The sequence below is a fragment of the Phycodurus eques genome, chromosome 9 (genome assembly GCF_024500275.1).
Source record: "Phycodurus eques isolate BA_2022a chromosome 9, UOR_Pequ_1.1, whole genome shotgun sequence".
Lineage (NCBI taxonomy): Eukaryota > Metazoa > Chordata > Actinopteri > Syngnathiformes > Syngnathidae > Phycodurus > Phycodurus eques.
This window is the reverse complement of record NC_084533.1, coordinates 14,259,394-14,275,738: the sequence shown is the minus strand read 5'-3', so window position 1 is coordinate 14,275,738 and position 16,345 is coordinate 14,259,394. Positions and strand designations below refer to the sequence as shown.

General features: G+C 40.9%; 1 protein-coding gene across 1 annotated transcript in view; it reads right to left on the bottom strand.

Moving 5' to 3' along the window:
• atp7a (ATPase copper transporting alpha) overlaps positions 1-16,345 on the bottom strand; it is a 25,845-nt gene extending 9,500 nt beyond the window's left edge. The window contains 19 exon segments of the mRNA XM_061684964.1: positions 178-320; positions 402-548; positions 619-832; positions 912-1,094; positions 2,426-2,620; positions 3,241-3,375; positions 3,460-3,614; positions 3,769-3,896; positions 8,317-8,408; positions 8,491-8,724; positions 8,811-9,033; positions 9,677-9,753; positions 9,899-10,060; positions 10,262-10,425; positions 10,504-10,734; positions 10,849-11,625; positions 12,648-13,152; positions 14,542-14,665; positions 16,101-16,345. Coding sequence (XP_061540948.1) covers positions 178-320; positions 402-548; positions 619-832; positions 912-1,094; positions 2,426-2,620; positions 3,241-3,375; positions 3,460-3,614; positions 3,769-3,896; positions 8,317-8,408; positions 8,491-8,724; positions 8,811-9,033; positions 9,677-9,753; positions 9,899-10,060; positions 10,262-10,425; positions 10,504-10,734; positions 10,849-11,625; positions 12,648-13,152; positions 14,542-14,661 — 3,885 coding nt within the window. The 5' untranslated portion in view covers positions 14,662-14,665; positions 16,101-16,345.

The following is a 16,345-nucleotide window of genomic DNA, read 5'->3' as shown; positions in this document are numbered from 1 at the left end:
AATTTACCAAAAACTTTCTGGAAATGTTCCACCCTTTTGCAACCACACACAGAATTGTAGTGTGACATTATTTATAATGGTGATGGCACATTTTCCCGAAAGGCTTGATGAGCGCCAATGTGTATTAAAATGAATATGCAGCCACAGAGATAACACATTTCTGCGAGTGAGGCCCACCTGTGCAGCAATGGCCCGTGCCGTCTTGCTGTTATCTCCCGTCATCAACACAACCTCCAAGCCCATGCTGGTCAGAGTTTGGACTGCCAACTCAGCTTCCGGTTTCACTGTGTCCGCTATGGCTATCATGGCACACAGCAGATCTAAAAGGCAGCTAAAGTTAAACATTTTCTTTTCATATTTTAAATCTATAACATTCTTGTGTTTTCACTTTCTGTACTCACTGTCTACAGCAACCAGGACGGCAGTGCGTCCTTTGCGCTCATGCTCGGTCATGGCATTATCGATATCATGCGGGATCTGCAGACAATTCCTCCTCATCCACTCACGATTGCCAATGAGGACGATGTAGCTTGCAGTCTGGGCCAGGCCTGAAGACACACAACACTTAATTAACACCACAACATAGAGTAGAAAATGAGTGTTGGAAATGTGGCGTACTGAGTGGCTGTGGGTCCATGATAAGAGGATGGGAGCTGGTGGACGTGAGGGTGTCTCTCATCTGAACAAGCATGCTGTTGCGTTGGTTGTTGTCCTCGCTGTCGCTGTCTGCATGCTTTGACAGCATCTCTGTGTTGGTGACCAGACACCGGATGCCGCAGCCCGGCACGGCCTGGAAGTCTGTGCACATGCCGAGCGAGTCTGTGCCAAGCTCCTGCATGCACATAGCAATGTATTGTCACCTATCCTAGTGCTCAGAAAACAGCACTTAAATGGTTTAGGTTGAAACCAACCTGCTTGCAGTACTTGGTGATAGCCGCTCCCAGAGGGTGCTCGCTGTTGTTCTCTGCTGTGCCCACGATGGCGAGCAGCCGAGAGCGAGGCATCTTGTTACCTTCCACAACTATTTTGACCTGGATAACGTCTGGAGCGCCATATGTAATGGTCCCGGTCTTATCAAACACCACTGATTGGACCTGTGAAATTATGTTTTCTTTTAGTAATTTAAACAGAGAAACCTTCGACGGTATTTGCCCAGGAATCTAGAAGCATCTACAGTATTGTTAAAAAGTCTTAGGATTGTGTTAGAAAATCACCCAATACAGCTAGAATTACACCCAGGCAGAACTGTTAATGCAACATCCCTCAATAAAGTTTTGTGGAAATTAATTTTATATTATTGGCATAACCTGTTTCCTTAATGTTCAAAATGACTGCTCTGGAAAAATGTCAATTAAACCAGCAGTAACCCAAGACTTGCCTGGGACTGCCTAGTGACCAATCTAGGGTGTAGCTGCTTACATATGATGTATTTTCCTGTGTAGCATGGTGGACTTGTGGTTAGCATGTCCGCCTGACAAGATTTGGGATTCTTATCGGAGCAGAGGCCTCCCTGAGAGCAGCAATGTGAAAATATTTCCCAAAAATGACAGTCTGTCAAAATGCTGGCTGGAATGGCTGCTTCAACCTAAGTACAACGCACTAAGTATTTTGAAAATCAGATGATGGGTTTTGAAGAATTTTTTTGTGTGTGTCAGATAACGTTGCTTTTTTTGGCAAACATTTTTGTGTAATATCGCAGATAGAAAATCTGGTCAATAAAACACCTTCAAATTAGAATAAACAACATATCTCAGAATATCTCCTGGACTCTTTCATTTCATCTGCTACTTGGGGAACCCCTTCTCCGATTGGCTGACAAGTTTCAGTCCCAAATAGCCAACAAATAGCTGGTACGGGCCGAAATTCCAAAGGGTTCTCCAAGTCGACATTTACCATGTAAATTACGGTGACATCTCAAACGACCCTAAAAACTCAATTTAAGCAGTGCATTATTCGTGAGAAGAGCAGTATTGGCAGTAGAATAGGCCATGTCTCTAGCCATCAGTTGTTTTGTCCTGATTTGTTAGGGGGATTTTAGAGACGTTTGAAGTGCTCCTTCCAAATAATAATAATAAAAAAAAAAAAAAAACTTAAGAAAATTCCACAAAAATAGTGACCATTTGTCACATGGCTACTGTGAGTTTACATTTTTCCCCATGCTTTGTGGGTTTTCTCAGGGTACTCCAGTTTATTAAGACTAAATCATCCATATGTGTGAATGTGAGTGCTTGTTTGTCTATAGGTGCCTTGCAATTGACTGACAACCAGTCCACAGTGTGCACCGCCTATTGCACAGTCAGCTGAGATAGGTCCTAGTTCCCAACCAACCAGCCTGAGCGTTTAGAAATGAATGGAAGGACTAAGTCTTTTGCACATTACCATATGTATTTTCAACACGCATGCCTGAGTACTGTTATTAACACACCTTATGTGCCATTTCCAGAGGTTCCCCTCCTTTTATCAGGATGCCATTTTGGGCTCCAACCCCAGTGCCCACCATGACAGCCGTTGGGGTCGCCAGACCGAGGGAGCAGGGGCAAGCAATGCACAACACAGTTATGGAGGCCTGAAAAGCGAAGCGAATCACTGCCTCCGTCCTGGAAATGCTCTTGTCGTAACCCTGCAATGAGTAACGGGAACATTTTACAAAACTGAACTGCAAACATTTCCAACCCTATTTTTGCAGGAACCTTTAAAAAGGTTGGACAAGAGCAGAAGAGCGTCAATGGATAAGTGGAACATTAGCAGCCATGTTCTAAAAGTATATATTAAAAAAAATAAAAATAAAGGATTTGGAATTATCAGGTAATATAGATGCATCTGAATAAATTTTAATATTTTATTAAAATAAAATTTTTCCAAGTAGTTCAGTTAAAAAAGTGAAAGTCTAATATCAGAAGATTAAATATAAATCACATTTTTATCATTTCTGTTCACAAATGTTAATAATATATATCTTGTATTTAATATGATTAATAATATACACTATTAATATACAAATACAAATTAATATATATATATATATATATATATATATATAACGTTCAGTATTTACACTATAATATGTATAAGAATAAATAATCACACTTAGTGGACCAACTGTTTTTTGTTTTTTTTTATGCCTGGGTGAAAAAGGATTCTATCTGAGATCTGAGGTGCAGCTTGTTTGTCTATTCAGAGAACAGGCAATTAATTGATGGCCATATTTGAGAAAATACAGTAAATCACCAGAACACTCACAGGAAAGTATTTTTCCACAAGAGGGAAATCGAGGAACCCAATTACAATCCAGGAAATCAAAGTGAGGACTGACACGCCGACGATGAAGGGTACAAAGTAGCCACTGATCTTATCAGCATACTGCTGGATAGGAGCCTAAAAAAGAAACACAGAGAATCAGACGCCTTAATCACATGGAAGAAAGAGCATACAGGCCAGATTCAGAATCCCATGACGCACCTTTGAGGTCTGAGCCTCTTCAACTAGTTTGACAATCTGTGACAACGTGGTGTCCATGCCAACATGTGTAGCGCTGACAAGCAGAGAGCCATTCTGGTTAATGGAGCCTGCAATCACAACACTCCCTGGCTTCTTTGTCACGGGCATGGCCTCACCTAGAGTTTCAAAGCAACAGTTGGTCAGAAAGAACCCGTCTATTGTAATTAGCTTTCCAATTTCAAGATCATAATTTAAAAGCAATCAGCTTTCCAGTTTTGAGCTCTAAATTTGAAAGTTACAACTACTTGGCTTTTTTACAGTGAGACCAACCTGTGATGAGAGACTCGTCCGCCATGGAATGTCCTTCAAGAACTCTGCCATCAACTGGAAACTTTCCACCAGGGACTACTTTTACCACATCACCCCTCTGCACCAGCTCAACATCCACTTGATCCTCACTGGAAACAAGCCACAGGGAAAGACCGAGTCAACAAGAATTGCGTGCTTGGAGACGACTCTATAGATATTGTATATGGGCACAACATCATGACCACTTTTACAGTATAATGATAATGAAGACAAATCTGTATCAAATATTCTGCCTTTACAAAAAAATAACGTTAAAGTTTTGATTGACACTGTCAGGGAGCTATTCATTTAACAATATGTTCGTAATTTTAATGGTAGGTGTATTTTAACAGGGAGAGACAGAATATCAAAAAGGAAATCCAGAAAATCACATAAAACGTAAAATTTACCGTATTTTCCGGACTATAAATCGGTCCAGCCAAAAAATGCATAATAAAGAAGGAAAAAAAACATAAGTCGCACTGGACTATAAATTGCATTCGTCTGGGGAAATTTATTTGATAAACTCCAACACCAAGAACAGACATTTCATCTTGAAAGGCAATTTATAATAAAAAATAGAATAGAGAGCATCAGGTTGAATAGGTGGACGGTATGCTAACGTAACACATTCAGCTAACGTTACCGCTAATGTTGAAATGATCAATTTTCAGAGGTACAGAAGTAGCAGGTACAGATACACAGGCCTAGAGCGTCCCCTTGCGGTTGTCAGTGTGAAAATAATGTGAAATTATATAATAATGTGTTAATAATTTCACATATACATCGCTCCGGAGTATAAATCGCACCCCCGGCTAAACTATGACAAACACTGAGATTTATAGTGTGAAAAATACGGTAGATTATTTTGCAACCCTAACTGAGGGAAACATGTATTTGATCTCCTATCAAAACATAACTTGGTAGTTGGTGGAGAACCCCTTATTGGCCAGTACAGAGGACCACTCCTCGTTGCAGATTCTCTCCTAATCCATAAGGTTTCGAGTCTGTGCCTTGACAACTCGGAAGCTTCAGCTCCCTCCACAGATTTTCTATGGGATTTAAGTCTAGAGACTGGCTTGGCTGCTCCATGACCTTAATGTGCTTCTTCTTTAGCCACTCTTTCATTTCCTTGGCTGTGTGCCTTAGGTCATCGTCGTGCTGGAAGCCCCATCCACGACCCATCATACATTTTCCGGGTGAGAGGAGGAGGTTGTCACCCAGGATTTCACAGTAGAAGGCTCCATCCACATTTCCCTCGATGCGGTGAAGTTTACCTGCCCCCTTTCCAGAAAAACACCCCCAAAGCATAATGCTTCAACCTCCATGCTTCACAGTGGGGATGGTGTTCTTGGGGTCATAGTCTTAATTATTCTTCCTCCAAACACAGTCCAGTCAAATTGATTACAAACAGCTCAATTTTTGTCTCATGTGCCCACATCACCTTCTCGCAATCATTCAGGTGATTATTGTCAAACTTCGGACGGGCCTGTACATGTGCCTTCTTGAGCAGGGGGACCTTACAGGCGGTGCAGGATTTTAATCTATTACGGTGTAGTGTGTTACCAATATTTGTCTTGGTAACTGTGGTCTCAGCTGCCTTGAGATCTTTAACAAGCTCCTCCCGTGTAGTTCTGGGCCTCACTTTTCTCTTGATCATTGATACCCCCCACAAGGTTAAATTTTATGTTTATTCCATTTTCTAATTATTGCACCAACAGTTGTCTCCTTCTTACCCAGCCTCTTGCCAATGTCTTGTAGCCTATTCCAGCCTTGTGCAGGTCTACAATCTTGTCCCTGATGTCCTTAGAAGGTTCTTTGGTCTTAACCATGATTGAGACGTTGGTGTCTAATTGATTGATTCTGTGAACAGGTGTCTTTCTACTGGTAACAAGTTGAAATAGGTGTCTTTCGCACAGCTAATGGGTTTAGATTAGGAGTACTCTCTTAAAGTGAGAGGACTTGTTTGTGGAAGCCACGTTTATTGTTGGTAGATGATGAAATATTTCACTAAATGAAATGCAAAGACGTTTTTATCTTTTTTTTTTTAAAACGTGATTTTATTTTAGATATTCTGTCTCTCACTGTTAACATAAAACTACCATTAAAATTATAGAATGCTAGTGTCTTTGTCAGTGGGTGAACTTACAAAATCAGTGAGGGATCAAATAATAATTTCCTCCACGGTATGTCCTTAATGCACACTACTACCACCTGCAGTTCAAATGAAACTGTCTTCTGAATTACATAAAACCAAAGAAAAAAAGAATCTCTAATTTCCTCGAAATTAACAAATATATTTTTTGCCATGTTAAGAGCTCATGTACTGTGACAAACAGAAAATCTAAAAAAAAGCCAAATGTGTTCTGTGCACCAAAACATTTTAAGATCTATAGTACCCATTGGGGCTTTGCCCGGTGGGGTACAATAACTAGTTTTGTGGGGCTTTTGGATGAGAGTTTTATATACAGTGCCGTGAAAAAGTGTTGGACCCCTTCTCAGATTCTTATATTTTTGCAAAGTTTCCCACTTTCATGTTAAAGATCATCATCAAAAAAATGTAAATATCAGACAAATATAACCCAAGTGAACTTAAAATGCTGTTTTTAAATGGTTATTTCATTTAGGGCAAAAAAATAAAAACTATTCAAAGTTACCTGGGCCTGTGTGAAAAAGTAATTACCCCACTTGTTAAATCATTAATTTATTATGGGTAATCACAACTTCTGGTTAATTTTTACTGATCACACCCAAGCCTGATTACCTCCAGAACTGTTCAATTAAGAAATCACTTAAAGGTCAGATGACAAGCAGCTCTGGGGTCAGTTAAAATTCATATTTGCATTTATATGTAATACATGCATGCAACTTCCAGCAAGTTTTCAATCATAGTTTAGCTAAAAATGAGGTTTTTATGACGCATATTGAGTCCTCCCCGAACATACCCGAAGCTCAAGACACCGGGGTGTGGTTATTCTATCCACCACAAGGGCTACCAGAAGTGACGTCCTAATTGACAAACACAGAGCGCTACACTCTATACACAATGGCGAGCAACGTGTTGGAATATGAGGAGGAGGAGCATTTCGACATACAGGAGCACCCAACTGAACTTGGCATCGTCAAATCGTACGTGTTTGAGCCGATCAGGAGGTCGGAACAGTGACGACGACGAGCAGCCAAGTAGCAGCTGTACAACAGAAAAAGAGAGTGGCCACTGGCTCGATGTGACGGTATGTCAAAAGCATGTCTTTTTATCCAGTCATGCCTTGAAATAATGGCACGCCAAGAGTACCAATATTTTTTTAGCACGACTATACGTATTATATATTCATATATGTTTCAGTGATTCGGCACAAGCTTTTACATAGTATGCAGTATTCCTATATATTGTGTGCCCCTCGCTCGAGTAGCGTTATAACACGCCAGACAGAAAGTCTTTGCCGTGTCTGTTGGCTTGTCATGTAGGCAAAAGTACAGACGATAGTACTGAGAAGTATTGCGTGGATCTTTTTTTCCTACTCGCCAGTCCATAGTAACCATAATAGAGTCGGTAGGTATATACAAGGAAATGCTCACCTCTTGTCTGCGCCGCTACACCGCGGCACCGTGGTGGCTGCGAGATTAGTTTTCTTGCTGGTGGTTGAGGTCCCAATGGCCGTAGGAAAAAAGGTTGGCACTGCAGCTGGTTTCAGGCTCTACCACTGTATTCAATTCTTTCTGCTAAGTCTTTCTCATGGCGGTTCTAAGTGATCAGCACAGTTTGGAATGCTTGCTAGGCACCCATAGCTGACCACGTTTCTATCCACTAGTCACGAATGCCTTTTTCAATAAATGTTTTTAAATCTTTGTCCTCTGACCTTTAAACAGAACCTGTCTGACAAAAGATCTAAAAAAGCTGCAACAAAATGGCACGATCCAAACAAATTCAAGAACAGTCAAGAAATAAAGTAATTGACATAAATCAGTCTGGAAAGGGTTACAAAAGCCATTTCTAAAGTTTTAGGATTCCACCGAACCATAGGGAGAGCCATGAACCTCAAATGGAGAAATTATGGAACACGGGTGAACCTACCCAGGAGTGGCTGGCCTACAAAGATTATCACAAGAGAACAGCAATGCCTCATCCAGGAGGTCACAAAGAACAACTTCTAAAGAACTGCAGGTCACTGTTAAGGTCAGTGTTCATGAAACAACAATAAGGAAGAGACTGGGCAAAAATGGCACCCATTGCAGAGTTCCAAGGCGAAAACCACTACTGACCAAAAATAACAAAGGCTTGTCTTTTGCAAAAAATAAAAACAACTGAATGATTCCCAAGATTTTTGAGAGAATATTATTGAACTTCAACTTTAAAGTGGGGAAACTATGCAAAAATATAAGAATTTGAGAAGGAGGCCAACACGTTTTCACAGCACTGTAATCCTGTGGAGAATGTCAAATATGGAGATTCTGTTGCATCATATTGGCCTTAGCCAAGCACAAACATTTACACAGTGAGTGACCAAAAGGATCACAAGCAAGCAATACCTTAGAATGGATGAATTGCTATTGAGAGTGACCACTGTGGCCTCAGTGGCTTGCAAAGACATGAGCTTGGAAAGAGCCTCAGAGGTTTTGCTCTAAAGGAAGAAATACAGAGAAAAATATATGGGCTACTGCAATTCCACATGGTACATTCAATGTCTTATCAATAATTTCAACCTTGGCTATCTGCTCCAACCAGCGTCCCATGGAGATGAAGACAAAGAGCATAGGCGGTGTGTCGAAAAAGGTGATGGGGTTGACTTTTGCTTTCTCCACCATGGCCACTATTAGTACGATGGAGGAGTACGTGAAGGCTATGGAGGTGGCCAGGACTATAAGCACGTCCATGTTGGCAGATCTGTGTTTCACTGCTTTGTAGGCTTGAATGTAGAAGTAGCGACCGCCAATGAACTAAATAGAGAAGACTTATAAGAAAGGCTTCAGCCACTGATCTACACACACAGGTGGAGGAGTAGGTAAGAAACCTTATGACTCACCTGCACAGGCACACAAAAGAGGAAAGAGAGGAGGTTCATGACAGAGAGGCCTGGGAGCAACTGTCTCTCCAGGAACATGGTGGCATGGAAGAGGTTGAGGTCCTTGGCCGTGGCGTTGTGCTGGTGTGAAACGTTCATCTGGTGGTCCATGATGATCATGTATATCATCATACCCATCACCGGCAAACAGAATATTAGGCTCACCAGGAAAGACTTCCTCCACCTCAGAGAGCAGAAACATTTGAAGTTACTCAGAGAAACATCAATATAATGAATTTTCCCCAAATTCAAACACAATATAAAGGATGCTAAAATCTCATGCCCCCGGCGGTAACAGGTCTTCATTTCATGGGACTTATTTCATGAGATTTTGTTCATCTTTTTAACTTATGGCAACTGAGCACTATAACTAGAACTACTATAACTCCCAAAAGGGCAGCTTTTTCCTCATCTATTTTGGATCATGTCTCTGGAAGAGCCTTCTTGTGGCCCCTCAAAACGTATGTGAACTTGAGATTTACCGTCACAGACAGGCTTTCAGTTCAATTATATTATTATTATTTTAACAACTATAACATTTGATTTTCAATTGACTTATTTTCTCTTATCTTGTGTACAATGTATTTAAAATATTTATTCAGTCATCTGTTTATTTATAGCTGCTGTGTGACTGTGTGTGTGTTTAATTGATCAAAAAAGTGGAAAGCAATTGTGAGTTATCGTAAATACACTGTTGTTAGGTTTTTGAAAGTAGCAAAATGTTTTATATGTGGGATTGATTTTTAGTACTTCAATCTCAGAATTCCAAAGTATGTAGAGCAAAGAGTTTTGTTAAGATATTGCATTTGTTGCAAAATTCTTCTCACTGTCGTATCTCTTTGCTGTGGTCCAAGTGGCTGGCAGCACGGTCCCTTCTCACCAGTGATGCTTCAAAACCCAAATTCTAAAAACACAATACAGCATTGATTTTGTTAAATTTGTTTCAAAACTCAACCTCCAACTTTATCTTAAAAGTAAATTCATTTTCATTCCGACTGACAACTATTGAACAAATACAAATACTGAACAGCACCAAAGAAGTGTCGTACCCTAATCAGCTTGATGATGTCTCGTGGTCCTATCACTTCGGAGTCGTACTTAATGTGTGCTTTGTTGGTTGCTAAGGCAACAGAGGCATATATAATCCCATTTTCTTTCATAAGGCTGGATTCGATTTTGTGGACACATGAAGCACAAGTCATTCCCCTTACCTGGAAATAGGTGGAATAAACAGACGAAAGGTACAGAGGTTTAACAAGGTGACGTGAAATGATTTAACACTACTGCGGCCCAGTAGTTGACGACCTCTGCATTACATAGTCATCTTTTTCAACTATATATGGATTTTTTTTTATTTTTTATTATTGTGTATGTAATTACAGTGTTGAATAAACAACTGACATATAACTCACCACTAATTCCAGGTTTCCATCTGAACCTTCATAATTCTCCATGACTGAGGCAGAGAAGCCGAGCTCGTTTACACACTCTACAATCTTCACAGGGTCAATCATTTCGGCATTATACCGCACCTCGGCCTTACTGGCCATTAATGCTACCAGAACGGTGTAGATACCTGCCAAAAATGAATATTTTGAAGTCTACAAATGATTCAATTTAAAAGAAAACATGTTCTCTACATAATGTTACCGACCAGATTCATTTTTGAGGTTTCGCTCAATGTTTGCCACACATGACGCGCAGGTCATGCCTCGAATCTGGATGAAACACTTGTCGGCACTTGAGTGCTTGTCTCTCTTGTCCCTTTTGCAATCCAGGGGTATCTGTTTGAGGGGGCTGCTGTCGAGTTCCTTATCTTTCATTGGTGCTACACTTGAAGACTTGAGGACACTGGGACATGACACAGTTGGGAGGGGATTGGGCTCTGTGGGCAACAAATCATTGCAGGAAAAAAAACTTGATTAACAATAATATAACATGACAGTATTACAGCAGAATTTTATTATTCTATTAAAATTGATGATGGTGATAGTCTCACCGGGTATGGAGGCATCAAATCCCATATCTTCTATGGCATCCCTCAGCTCTTCTGAGGAGGTCAACAGGGGGTCATATTCAAAAAAGCCCTGCTGATCGGCCAGAGAGACGTGGGCTGACATCACACCTTTCCTCTGAGACATCATGCCTTCTATTGACTGGACGCAGGAATTGCATGTCATGCCCTCAATGTAAATCTTGGCCATGGATGCCAGAGGCTGGATAAAACAAGGTTGGGAAACAGCAGGTTTGGCCAGGAATCCTTCAAACGGTTGAGGTGAAGATAAAGCAGGTGGAGGGGAGTTTGCTGGAGGGCTTAGAACCCCAGAAGAGTCCCAGGGTTGAGTCTTGAAGTTGCCCGGAGGAAGTGCTTCAATTGCCTGCTGCAACTGAGGCACTGCGACTTTCAGTGGATCAAAGCAGATTGAGGCTTTCTCCTCCTCGAGAGAGACCACCACAGAGGATACACCAGGTAACGTGGAGATATTGTCTTGGATATAGACCACACAGGATTGACAGTGCATGCCTTTCACCCTGAGCGCCACCAGAGTCGTGTCAATAAAGATTTCTGTCTCTTGAGAAGTGTCTAATGGCAAAGAAGCACTCGTTTTTTGAGAATCAGCAAAACGTTCAACTTCACCAATGGACAATTGCAGAGGGCGTGGTTTAGACTTTACACAGGCCTTAAAGCCGGCCAAAGAAATCTGGTCAATGATGGTCTGAACACTGATGAGGTAAGGCAGGTACACAATCGTAGCTTCCTGAGAATCTAAAATTACTGCGAAAAATTAGAGAGTGGAAAAACACAAATGTCAACAGAGCCGCAGGCTGTATAAAATCTTCAGCTTCTACAAAAGACAAGAATAATGGTCAGTTTTAATTTACATTCTCACAGCCATATTTAGTATTCATGTACTAGTGTTATATAACTAATCCTGAAAACTTTGTCTCAGCCTTCTACCAGTTGAAGAACATATCCAGAGTGAAGGGGTGCATGTTCCAAGAAGACCAGGAGAAATTAATGCATGCTTTTATCTCCAGTAGACTTGACTATTGTAATAGTCTCCTGACTGGACTCCCCCAAAAGAGCATTAACCAGCTGCAGCTCATTCAGAAGGCTGCAGCTCGGGATCTGACCAGAACAAAGAGATCAGAACATATTACTCCAATTCTAAAGCCTCAACGCTAGCTCCCTGTCACCTTTAGAATATATTTTAAAGTTCTGCTACTGGTCTATAAATCACTAAATGGTTTAGGTCCTGAATACATAAAAGATATACTAATGGAATACAAACCCAGTAGGGCTCTGAGATCGACAGACTCAGTTCAAATGGAGGAGCACAGAATCCAAAGCAAAGATGGTGAAGCAGCATTTAGCCATTATGCTGCACACAAATGGAATAAGCTGCCAACCGAAGTGAAGTCAGCTCTAAGTGTGAATGTTTTTAAGTACAGGTGGAAAACTATTATTTTTTTCCTCATGCTTATGATTAAGCATTTTAGAGCATTTCCATTTTTTTTAAATGATCTTTCTTGCACCATACTTCTCTTTAGAAATTTTAGAAAGCTGTCTTTTATTTTTCTGTACTTTGTTTCTTAAATGTCTTTTGATCTTTGTTTTTAAAATGTTTTTAACCATGTAAAGCACATTGAGTAACCTATATAAATACATTTCCCTTGCCTTGCCTATTGTGTTGACTCATTTTGGCTACAGCGCTCATTAGGATTCAGTGCAGTTCGACACCAGTGAAAACTACAATGACAGTGTATTAAACAGCATGATCAATAATTAGGTTTCACCTTTGACCTTTTCAATCCCTTTCAATTTTCCAATCTTCCCCTCAATCGTGGTGGTGCAGGAATGACAGGTCATGCCTTCAATGCTCATCTTCAGGAGCGCTGCTCTGGTTTCGGTGTTGTGAGATGAAGATATGCGCAAGTCTTTGGGCACAGGGCTGCTAGGAGTGGCATTCTCAGATGGCGAGAGGCTCAAAATGACTTCAGTGAGCTCCTTCACTGCTGTCAAAGACGAGGCAAAGGTGACGGTGAGGCCCTCTTCCGTCTGACTCTCTCTGACATCCAGTACTCCTGGAATCTGAGACAGCATCTCCATAGCCTCCCTTCGAGCTACAGACGTCAGTCCTGATGTTGGGATCAGCTGGGTGTCAGTGCAAACGGGTGTGGTCGCGCCGGACGTAGATAAACTTGATTCAAACCCCATGTCATCGATGGCCTCTAACAGGGATGTTACGCTCTGTTGGCTGTCATTAAAAATGATTGTGGCATTCGTCTGCTCTAAAGAGACCTACAAAATAAGAACAACCATGTGTTGAAATTACTTTCAAAAGGATTTACAAAATTCAATAAAAATTTCGTTCGATTGGTTTGGAGACTTTTGTCAATAAAATTCATAACCATTTTTCAAGTAGGCAGCAAAGAAGGATATGTATTTGGGATGTATAATGACAAAAAGAACGACTAATTCAAAAAAGAGGAATTCCAGAAATTGTCCTCATGGTGTTTCTGAGAACAACACAGCGTGAAAGTGCATCTACTACTTAAGCAAGGCAGGATAAAGTGAATAGAAAAAGGTAACGATACCCCAGTATTTCATTAGAAACTTGATGAATAAAGTTTACAATCCAAATTATTATGGAAAAACACGCCTCTAAACGTCATAGTTGGAACCACCATCAGGCATGATTTCGAGCACCTCAGCATATCTCATGGCATAGTTCAACGAGCATCACATAAGTAACGTGCAGGGCATGTTTTGCTTTTTTGGGTGACACTAGTTTCCACAAGAACAGCCTCAACCAGGGGTGTTACATGAAGAACATGAGACTAAACACAAACAGTGGGTGTTAAAATATTTCTGTAAGTTTTTACTCATTTTATTCAGATAAGGGCCATTTTTAAAATGTAACCATAAATACTACCTTCATTTACTGTACATTTTCACTAAATGTCATTTCAGGCTCAAATTAACGCCAACTGAAAGACTATTTTATCTACATTATTACTGCAGTATGAAAGAAAGATTATAAACTGGGTCCACATGCTTTTAACAACATGATGATCCTTGTTGTTCTCTTCTTTCAGAAAGCAGAAACATGTGACACACTGGAGGGATCATTTGACTCAGTGATACATTGCAAAGCAAAGTGGAGGTTTAGCACTCTGGATTAGATATTTGTTTTTGTTTCAATGAGAATTGGGACTAAGGTCTAAGAATACCACATATATATAGATTACCATAAGAGGGCCGAGATTCTGTAAAAAGACAAAGACAAATAACATTTCCTGTGGGTGCGGCGTATCGACCGGCTGTCAGAGTCCTGCAAAGGGCAGAACTCCATCTTGAACATACAACTGCATTATCTTTGTCATTTAATCTCAGCCTGGGGGTAAACAAAAAAAACAGGCCTCAATTACTGCAATTTAGCCCTTGTGGCTACATTGCTATTACCTGGTTTTAAATCAAGATTGGCCTGGCTAGTCAAGAATGCGCTGCAAAACGTCATCTTTGATCAGTTTAATACAAACAGAAATCTCAATCCCTATGTGTTCAGATTTTAAGAATTATCACAACGTGATTAAGATTGTGGTTTGAACCGGAAGCATTTGTGTCATAGGTCTGCACACTGCTGGTGGTGAGATGAAATCAGTTATTAAATGAACAAATAGTAATTACCTTTATGTGTATTACACCTTGCAGAGAACCAATTTTCTGCTCTATGGATTGGACACAGGAGCCACAAGTCATGCCCCCCACACCAAGGGTGACGTCACACACACTGCCTTCCTGTGTCATGATTCTAAAACAAAAGGACAACTTTCATCAGGCAATTTTTCTGTACCGCTTATCCCCATAGGGTCGCGGGCGTGCTGGAGCCCACCCCAGCTCAAAATTATTCTCTAGCATTTTAGACAAAAGTGAAAACATCAATGACCTCTAGGGGGCATTCAAGGATTGTCCACTGACATAAGTTTAGGTCAAATCAACATTACAGAAATAATGGGTGCTAAGTTACTGTAATTACATTACTTTATTCCATCCATTTTCTTTGCCGCTTATCCTCACTAGGGTCGCGGGCTGCTGGAGCCTATCCCAGCTATCTTCGGGCAGGAGGCACGGTACACCCTGAACCGGTCGCCAGCCAATCGCAGGTCACATACAAACAAACAAACACTTACATTCGCACCTACGGGTAATTTAGAGTCTTCAATCAACCTACCATGCATGATTTTGGGATGTGGGAGGAAACCGGAGTGCCCGGCGAAAACCCACGCAGGCACGGGGAGAACACATCTTCGGAATGCTTTAAAATGAAATTATTTTCAATGGCCATTAATTATCCGCAAAATTCGTTATTTGTAGTCTGGAGTATCCGGAGAAAACCCCCCCAGGCACGGGGAGAACATGCAAACTCCACAGAGGCGGGGCCGGGATTTGAACCCCAGTCCCTAGAACTGTGAGGCAGATGTGCTAACCAGTTGCTCACCGTGCCGGCTAATTTACTTTATTTTGCAATTAAATTATTTAATTAATACTTACTCTAACTCACTTCAGTTGTGCACAGACTGCAAATAACTTACGTGTTGTTTGTCTGAGAGACCACAAAATTGTCCCACACCGACAAGAATGAAAACAACTTTCTTGGCCGTCAGATAGTTACAGTACTGCGCCACAAGACACGTGACATGGCTTAAAAAAACTAGCTTTTGGATTCATACGCGACGGCGACGCGGAGTTAAATGTCTTGTGCGGAGCCGATCGATGACGTCATTGACCGGATCGGCGAATTATGACTATTATTATGACTATTATAAAATCCTAATTATCGGTCGATACCGATCACACCGATCAGATCGGCGTAAAGTCTAGTATAAACATAACTACTTGTTTAAAGTTAGTCATCAGGGGAATGGTACAAAGGACCACAGACGACAGTAATTACCTGTTTGAATATGGCAGCAAATGAGTGACGGTACAGAAATCTGGTTATTCTTCGATTGATGATTCAAAAGAAAATCGGTGCTGGTTTCACCCCGAATGTGAGGAAACACTGAGCAAACAGGAAGGCTATTTGCTGACTTGCTTCGCTGAAGAAAACACATTGTGTACGACTTCACTATTTAGTAAGCTGCGGAGTAAAAACCGATCTTTCTTGGAAGGAACTGCAGTACAAAATAAAGTCGACCAAAAAGTAAAAAATTGAAAAATTAAAAATGGAGACACGAAGTTCTTACCTTAAAACTAAAGTGGCAGTCAGCTACTAGGGTAGTAGCATTAGCCACCTTGCTTCTTGTCGTCACCCTTCCTTGCGTGCTACAATGCAGACGAGTTGTCTCAGCATTGTCTGCGCGTCGAGGAAACTGCTCTTAATAATAGTCTCCAAAAATAGTTGTTTGTCACTGTGACAAAACTCAACGCAGTCGAGCTCTTTTGTTTCCTTTTCTCATACCGACGTGACTGACTGACTGCTACCGTGCGA